Source organism: Gymnoscopelus braueri (assembly GCF_963280865.1).
Source record: "Gymnoscopelus braueri genome assembly, contig: SCAFFOLD_172, whole genome shotgun sequence".
NCBI classification, from domain to species: domain Eukaryota; kingdom Metazoa; phylum Chordata; class Actinopteri; order Myctophiformes; family Myctophidae; genus Gymnoscopelus; species Gymnoscopelus braueri.
In genome coordinates this window covers 17,318-26,236 of record NW_027660519.1, presented here as the reverse complement: position 1 = coordinate 26,236, position 8,919 = coordinate 17,318, and the positions used below count along the sequence as shown (strand labels likewise).

Below are 8,919 nucleotides of genomic sequence, written 5' to 3'. Positions count from 1 at the left end.
ATTTGACAGCACCACTTCGAACAGATTCAACGTTTGAACGTAGGATGGATGATGAACATCATCACGGTGTCTCACCCCTACAAGAGCTTGGCATAGGGATGGTTTCAAGCTTTGCACTTGATTACATGCATTTAGTTTGCTTAGGAGTTGTTAAGAGACTCATAGGTCTGTGGATGAAGGGACCTCTGAAGTGTCGTCTTTCTTCAAATGCCATCACCAGTATCTCTAACCACTTGCAATCAATCAGAGAATGTATCCCGAGTAATTTTTCCCGAAAGCCACGGTCACTTTTGGAATTCAGAATGTGGAAGGCCACTGAATTTCGACAGTTTTTATTGTACACAGGCCCTGTGGTTCTAAAGGGACGCTTACCTACACGATTGTACAAAAACTTTATGGTTCTGTCCATAGCAATGAGAATCCTACTCAGTCCAGCATTGTGTTCTGCATACTGTGACTATGCAGACAAGCTATTGAAATGTTATGTGGCCAACTTTGCAAAGATATATGGACCAGAGCAGATAGTGTATAACACCCATTCGCTTATACATCTGGCTGATGATGCAAGAAAGTTTGGTGCCTTGGACAATGTTTCATGCTTCCCTTTTGAAAATTATCTGGGGACACTGAAGCGGCTAGTAAGAAGGCCACAAGGCATTGTGCCACAACTTGTGCGGCGTTTAGGTGAGAGGAACAGGCTTGATAATGGACAGGAAAGGGGGGATAAGCCTCAGCAACCACACGTATCTGGTCCAACTCTCCCAGATCGTCCTGCACGTATGCAGTACAAGCAGTACAGGCATAAGGGAAATATTATTTCCATCTCTCAAGGCAACAACTGTTTTAATGTTGAGGGAAGAGTTGCTGTAGTGAAGAATATTGTACAGTTGTTCTCAGGAGCTATGTACGCTGTGTGTCAGTTTTATGACAGAGAAGGGTGCTTTTGCAGTTACCCTCTTGATTCATCTTGTGTGGGGATCAAAACAGTGACACAACTGTCTGATCGGCTTCATGGTGTGCCGGTGACTGACTTAACCGAAAAACTCATACTACTACCTTTCCAAGAGGGGAGTGTGGCTTTTCCTCAGTTGCATAACCAGTAACTGACCACAACAAAAAAAGGGGGGAAAAGGGGGGGGGGAGAAGAAAAAATAGACCTGACTGACAACATGTGCACTTTGCAGTATGCCCCACTTCTACGTTGTGGAGTTCACCGCTGAGCGAACTGCAGATGGGGTGACAATCGACATCATACCAGCCTGCTGGTTAATTGACGAGGCCAAGGAGGAGTGTTGGTGGCCGCGAAAGAATGCATCTAAAAAGGTGCCAAAGGCGATGCAGGAGGATGTAAAGACGGATGGGACATGGCAGAGATGCCCTGTCCATATAATGAGAAGTGCAGGTATGAAAATCATAGTTTCTGGGGAAGGGGATAAGTCTGAAAACATGAACAATTTGCATTACTTTAACTTAGAAAAATTGCTTAAAGTTGTTTCCTCATTTTGTCTTTTAGGCACATATCAAGAAGCCCGAAAGAAGCTGTCAGATGCAGAGAGAGAAGCTGATAGGACGACGACAGAAAGTGACACGCCAAGAAAGCGAAAACGACAGTACGTATATCTCTAACAATATATTGAATTGGCTATTTAGTCCTCACTAATGCTCATGATATGGCACCATTTCTGTCTACACACTATGTCACTAGTAGACACAAATTGAACCATCTTATGAGTATTAGTAATTACAAGTTTGAAAATGGCTGATGTGCTCCCTTTTATGTTTCATGTGCTAAAATGTATGCTTTTATCTGAATAGGCCATCACACAAAGTCGCGAATCAATCAAGTGAAGACGAATCTGACTCTTGTGGTGAGGATGACTTGCCACCAAACCCCCCCCATGGACTTACGCCTAGTGTCCACCAGAGAGCTGTCCCCTCAAGTGTATCCCAGAAAGACAGGCACCACCGTGGACTTCAGAGTCCAATCAGTGTGAGGGAGTCCCCGAGCTTGAGGCGCTCCAGTGAAAGCCAGAGTCCACGCAGTGCAAGTGAGTCCCGAGTGAGGCGCTCCAGTGGAAGCCAGAGTCCAAGCAGTGCAAGTGAGTCCCAAGTGAGGCGCTCCAGTGGAAGCCAGAGTCCAAGCAGTGCAAGTGAGTCCCGAGTGAGGCGCTCCAGTGGAAGCCAGGGTCCGACCTGTCCCAATTGCGTTGGACCAACAGTTTATCGAAACCTGATCGAGTTTATGGAGAAACAGGCCGAAGACATACGAGTGATGAAGTCGATGTTGAACCTGCTGCTGAAGCAACAGGCTCTGCCTCTGGCTGTGTCGTTGCTGGAACCACCCGCAGGAGCAGACTTCCCACTGAAAACGAATGAAGACGTCGATTCCATGAACGAGAAGCTTAGTGACCCTGCGTTCATGTCTGGAGTTGTAAGTTTGAATCTTTTATTCACTTGAAAATTTGCTTGTATTGTACATGTGAGTTGGGGGAAATATGTAAGTGTGTTTAAAGATAGAATGACTGCTTGGAATTTATATCTTGCTGTTCACTAACAGCTTTTCCTTCCTGTGATTTTTTTTTTCCTTCCCCCCCCATTCACTCAGGTTGCCATGGTTGCCGATATCGGAGGTACTTCAATGGATGATGCTACCAGAAGAATGATGCAGTACCTCCTCTCGCATGATCTGGCAGTCCAGTTCAACCTTTGTGGACGTCACAACAAGAGGAAGTTCAGAGAAATGCGCCTTTATGATGTCATATATGGTAAGTTTGAGTATTGAATTGCTCAGTCTAACTTTAAATCTTTTAATTTGGCAACACATTTGATGTATACCAGTAGATGGTATGCCACAGCAATACCATAATACTATAATTTCTAACAGTTGGCCTCTTGTCATTTCTATTAGGGGGACTAAAGAAAAATGCCCTCACACAAGAAACCAACCACAAGGATGCAGAAAAGGCTCTCTCCAAGTGGTTCAGTGGAGCTCGCGATAGAGGTGGAAAAAGAGTTAGACCCCAGACACAGCTTCCACAACTGGATGATGCACCACCCCAGTAGGCAAAGTCTCTGTCTCTCTTTCTCTCCCCTCGGCAGCACAATGCTGCCCTGTGGTTGGTTCTGTCACTGGGGATTAAAACCGAAAGGCTCAAGAGACACCCACACGCACAGAGGGCCCAGATTCATCTGCAACATGAAACTGGATCTCAGAATCCCTCAGCCCTGTACATGGACAATGGAAGATTTTGATGCGCACTATTTTTTTATACAATTTTTATTGCACTGCTTGGACTCAGAATCCCTCAGCCCTGTTACATGGACAATGGAAGATTTTGATGCGCACAATTTTTTTTAATACCATTTTTATTGCACTGCTTGGACTCAGAATCCCTCTGCCCTGTTACATGGACAATGGAAGATTTTGATTGTTATTCTTATATTTTGTTCTGATATTAGTCTCTGTGGAGGATTGTGAGAATATTTTTTTGCATTTTAAGTGTACAATTTTTTATGTATATACTGTATGTACACCTGCACATTTGATGTGTGTGCCTTCTCTTCCTGCACATTTACACTGCTGCTTTTTTCCCCTTATTTTTCCCTAAATTAGAGCCAATTATTTTTTAACCCTTTTCTCCCCAATTTAGTTGTTATGCCAATTGATTCCTCCCCACACACATTTGTGTGTTGTCACTGCTGTTGTATCTTACTGACTCACCTGCCAGTGAGGAGCCCCCACCAGGAGGACTCAGAGCCTTCGTGGAGCATTGTGGGAATATTTTTTTTGCATTTTAAGCGTACAATTTGTATGTATATACTGTATGTACACCTGCACATTTGATGTGTGCCTTCTTTTCCTGCACCTTTACACTGCTGCTATCTTTATTCCCATTTTCATTGTCATTGTATTTTCATTATCTTGAAATTTTGTTTTTAATAAATTTGTCAAAATATATGTTGTCTATTTTCATCCTGGTAAAACTGAAGACGTGTAAAATCTTATACCCAATTTTTACTTTAGGTGTGCTTACAATAATTAACACGGTTCATGTTTGCTGCTTAATCTATTTCATTTATATTTAAATCTTATTAGGACCCACGTTGGAAATCAAAGGAACCATTGTCCCATATAGACTTGCCTAGTTGTTGCCCACGTGGGGCCCAGGTAGAACCCACCTATAGCCCACATGGGGCCCATGTGGGGCCCAGGTAGAACCCACCTAAAGCCCACATGGGGCCCAGGTAATACCCACCTAAAGCCCACATGGGGCCCACGTGGGGCCCAGGTAGAACCCACCTAAAAGCCCACATGGGGCCCATGTGGGGCCCAGGTAGTACCCACGTAAGGCCCACATGGGCATCCCAGATGGGACCCAAGTGGATCCCGCTGACATGCCGACATGGGGCCCATATGGTTTAGCCCACCTTGAAACCATATGGGACCCACCTAGGGCCCAGGTAGAACCCACCTAAAGCCCACATGGGGCCCAGGTAGTACCCACCTAAAGCCCACATGGGGCCCATGTGGGGCCCAGGTAGAACCCACCTAAAGCCCACATGGGGCCCATGTGGGGCCCAGGTAGTACCCACCTAAAGCCCACATGGGGCCCATGTGGGGCCCAGGTAGAACCCACCTAAAGCCCACATGGGGCCCATGTGGGGCCCAGGTAGTACCCACCTAAAGCCCACATGGGGCCCATGTGGGGCCCAGGTAGAACCCACCTAAAAGCCCACATGGGGCCCATGTGGGGCCCAGGTAGTACCCACGTATGGCCCACATGGGCATCCCAGATGGGACCCCAGTGGATCCCGCTGACATGCCGACATGGGGCCCATGTGGTTTAGCCCACCTTGAACCCATATGGGACCCACGTGGGCGTGCTGGCTGGGTAGAGGCTGGTATTATAATATGTTACTCTCTACCTCCCCCTAGAGACTGGTATTATACTATGTTACTCTCTACCTCCCCCTACAGGCTGGTATTATAATATGTTACTCTCTAACTCCCCCTACAGGCTGGTATTATAATATGTGACTCTCTACCTCCCCCTACAGGCTGGTATTATAATATGTTACTCTCTACCTCCCCCTACAGGCTGGTATTATAATATGTTACTCTATACCTCCCCCTACAGGCTGGTATTATAATATGTTACTCTCTACCTCCCCCTACAGGCTGGTATTATACTATGTTACTCTCTACCTCCCCCTAAAGGCTGGTATTATAATATGTTACTCTCTACCTCCCCCTACAGGATGGTATAATAATATGTTAATCTCTACCAATCGATTGATCAATCGGTCGAACAATTAACCCCGGCCCCTCCCCCAGCCACTATTTGGGCGTGGCATATCACCTTGGGGGTGTGGTTTCGAGCCGGGGGTGTGGCCTATTGGTGAGGGGGGAGTGGTTTGGAGCTGTGGGCTTGGCCTATCACCAAGGGGGTGTGGTTTGGAGCTATGGGCGTGGCCTATCGCCAAGGGGGGGTGTGGTTTAAGGCTAGGGGTGTGGCCTATCGCCATGGGGGCGTGGTTTGGTGCTGGGGACGTGGCCTGTCGGCTTGGGGCGAGGGGCTGTGGTTTGAAGCTGGGGGCGTGGCCTATCGCCATCGGGGCGTGGTTTGGAGCGGGGGGCGTGGCCTGTCGGCTTGGGGGCGTGGTTTACAGCAGTGGGACTCAAAAATAGCAGATCTACAAGCTCGTAGATCATAGCTCTACGAACTTGTAGATCTGATATCGGCTGGGGGTGGGCGTGGCCTATCACCCCGGGGGGTGGGGTCTGAAGCTGTGGGCGGGGCCTATTGGCTTGGGGGCGTGGTTTGAAGCTGGGGGCGTGGCTTATCGGCGTGGGGGCGTGTTTTACAGCAGTGGGACTCAAAAATAGCAGATCTACAAGCTCGTAGATCATAGCTCTACGAGCTTGTAGATCTGATATCGGCTGGGGGTGGGCGTGGCCTATCACCCCGGGGGGTGGGGTCTGAAGCTGTGGGCGGGGCCTATTGGCTTGGGGGCGAAAAAATAGCAGATCTACAAGCTCGTAGAGCATAGCTCTACGAGCTTGTAGATCTGCTATTTTTGAGTCCCACTGCTGTATACCACGACCCCAAGCCAACAAGCCACGCCCCCAGCTCCAAACCACATCCCCATGGCGATAGGCCACGCCCCCAGCTTCAAACCACACACCCCTCGCCGATAGAGGACAAGCACACGGCTTAAGACCCCAATCCAAGGGGAAAGGCCACGCCCCCAAGCCGACAGGCCCCGCCCCCCGCTCCAAACCACGCCCCCATGGCGATAGGCCACGCCCCCAGCTTCAAACCACAGCCCCCTCGCCGATAGAGGACAAGCACACAGCTTAAAACCCCAATCCAAGGGGAAAGGCCAGGCCCCCGGCTTGAAACCACGCCCCCAAGCCAATAGGCCCCGCCCACAGCTTCAGACCCCACCCCCTGGGGTGATAGGCCACGCCCACCCCCAGCCGATATCAGATCTACAAGCTCGTAGAGCTATGATCTACGAGCTTGTAGATCTGCTATTACTGAGTCCCACTGCTGTAAACCACGCCCCCAAGCCGATAAGCCACGCCCCCAGCTTCAAACCACGCCTCCAAGCCGACAGGCCCCCGCCCACAGCTTCATACCCCACCCCCCGGGGTGATAGGCCACGCCCAACCCCAGCCGATATCAGATCTACAAGCTCGTAGAACTATGCTCTACGAGCTTGTAGATCTGCTATTTTTGAGTCCCACTGCTGTATACCACGCCCCCAAGCCAACAAGCCACGCCCCCAGCTCCAAACCACGCCCCCATGGCGATAGGCCACGCCCCCAGCTTCAAACCACACACCCCTCGCCGATAGAGGACAAGCACACGGCTTAAGACCCCAATCCAAGGGGAAAGGCCACGCCCCCGGCTGGAAACCACGCCCCCAAGCCAATAGGCCCCGCCCACAGCTTCAGACCCCACCCCCCGGGGTGATAGGCCACGCCCACCCCCAGCCGATATCAGATCTACAAGCTCGTAGAGCTATGATCTACGAGCTTGTAGATCCGCTATTTTTGAGTCCCACTGCTGTAAACCACGCCCCCAAGCCGACAGGCCACGCCCCCCGCTCCAAACCATGCCCCCATGGCGATAGGCCACGCCCCCAGCTTCAAACCACACACCCCTCGCCGATAGAGGACAAGCACACGGCTTAAGACCCCAATCCAACGGGAAAGGCCACGCCCCCAGCTTGAAACCACGCCCCCAAGCCAATAGGCCCCGCCCAGAGCTTCAGACCCCATCCCCCGGGGTGATAGGCCACGCCCACCCCCAGCCGATATCAGATCTACAAGCTCGTAGAGTCCCACTGCTGTAAACCACGCCCCCAAGCCGACAGGCCACGCCCCCCGCTCCAAACCACGCCCCGATGGCGATAGGCCACGCCCCCAGCTTCAAACCACAGCCCCTCGCCCCAAGCCGACAGGCCACGCCCCAAGCTCCAAACCACGCCCCCATGTCGATAGGCTACGCCCCTAGCCTTAAACCACACCCCCTTGGCGATAGGCCACGCCCATAGCTCCAAACCACACCCCCTTGGTGATAGGCCAAGCCCACAGCCCCAAACCACTTCCCCCTCACCAATAGGCCACACCCCCGGCTCGAAACCACACCCCCAAGGTGATAGGCCACGCCCACATAGTGGCTGGGGGAGGGGCCGGGGTTAATTGTTCGACCGATTGATCAATCGATTGGTAGAGAGTAACATATTATTATACCAGCCTGTAGGGGGAGGTAGAGAGTAACATATTATAATACCAGCCTGTAGGGGGAGGTAGAGAGTCACATATTATAATACCAACCTGTAGGGGGAGGTAGAGAGTAACATATTATAATACCAGCCTGTAGGGGGAGGTAGAGAGTAACATAGTATAATACCAGTCTCTAGGGGGAGGTAGAGAGTAACATATTATAATACCAGCCTCTAGGGGGAGGTAGAGAGTAACATATTATTATACCAGCCTGTAGGGGGAGGTAAAGAGTAACATAGTATAATACCAGTCTGTAGGGGGAGGTAGAGAGTAAGATATTATAATACCAGCCTGTAGAGGGAGGTAGAGAGTAACATATTATAATACCAGCCTGTAGGGGGAGGTAGAGAGTAACATATTATAATACCAGCCTGTAGGGGGAGGTAGAGAGTCACATATTATAATACCAACCTGTAGGGGGAGGTAGAGAGTAACATATTATAATAACAGCCTGTAGGGGGAGGTAGAGAGTCACATATTATAATACCAGCCTGTAGGGGGAGGTAGAGAGTCACATATTATAATACCAGCCTGTAGGGGGAGGTAGAGAGTCACATATTATAATACCAGCCTGTAGGGGGAGGTAGAGAGTAACATATTATAATACCAGCCTGTAGGGGGAGGTAGAGAGTCACATATTATAATACCAGCCTGTAGGGGAGGTAGAGAGTAACATATTATAATACCAGCCTGTAGGAGGAGGTAGAGAGTAACATATTATAATACCAGCCTGTAGGGGGAGGTAGAGAGTAACATATTATAATACCAGCCTGTAGGGGGAGGTAGAGAGTAACATATTATAATACCAGCCTGTAGGGGGAGGTAGAGAGTAACATATTATAATACCAGCCTGTAGGGGGAGGTAGAGAGTAACATATTATAATACCAGCCTGTAGGGGGAGGTAGAGAGTAACATATTATAGTACCAGCCTGTAGGGGGAGGTAGAGAGTCACATATTATAATACCAGCCTGTAGGGGGAGGTAGAGAGTAACATATTATAATACCAGCCTGTAGGGGGAGGTAGAGAGTCACATATTATAATACCAGCCTGTAGAGGGAGGTAGAGAGTAACATATTATAATACCAGCCTGTAGGGGAAAATGTCACCAAAGTGCTTATCTC

At 49.6% G+C, this 8,919-nt stretch overlaps 1 protein-coding gene across 1 annotated transcript; it reads left to right on the top strand.

Annotated features, from left to right (window-relative positions):
* Positions 1 to 292: 292 nt before the first annotated feature.
* Positions 293 to 4,036, top strand: LOC308081484 (uncharacterized protein). Its single transcript, XM_080457859.1, has 5 exons — positions 293 to 1,402; positions 1,514 to 1,610; positions 1,816 to 2,431; positions 2,606 to 2,765; positions 2,909 to 4,036. The coding sequence occupies exons 1-5, from the start codon at positions 1,186 to 1,188 to the stop codon at positions 3,061 to 3,063; spliced, it is 1,245 nt and encodes a 414-aa protein (XP_080313985.1). The 5' UTR covers positions 293 to 1,185; the 3' UTR covers positions 3,064 to 4,036.
* The last annotated feature ends 4,883 nt before the right edge of the window (positions 4,037 to 8,919 follow it).

Coding starts and splice junctions, on each gene's coding strand:
- LOC308081484 (XM_080457859.1), top strand. CDS start 1,186: ATGCCCCACTTCTACGTTGTGGAGTTCACCGCTGAGCGAACTGCAGAT. Junction 1,403..1,513: donor CCATATAATGAGAAGTGCAG/GTATGAAAATCA, acceptor TTTGTCTTTTAG/GCACATATCAAGAAGCCCGA. Junction 2,766..2,908: donor CCTTTATGATGTCATATATG/GTAAGTTTGAGT, acceptor CATTTCTATTAG/GGGGACTAAAGAAAAATGCC.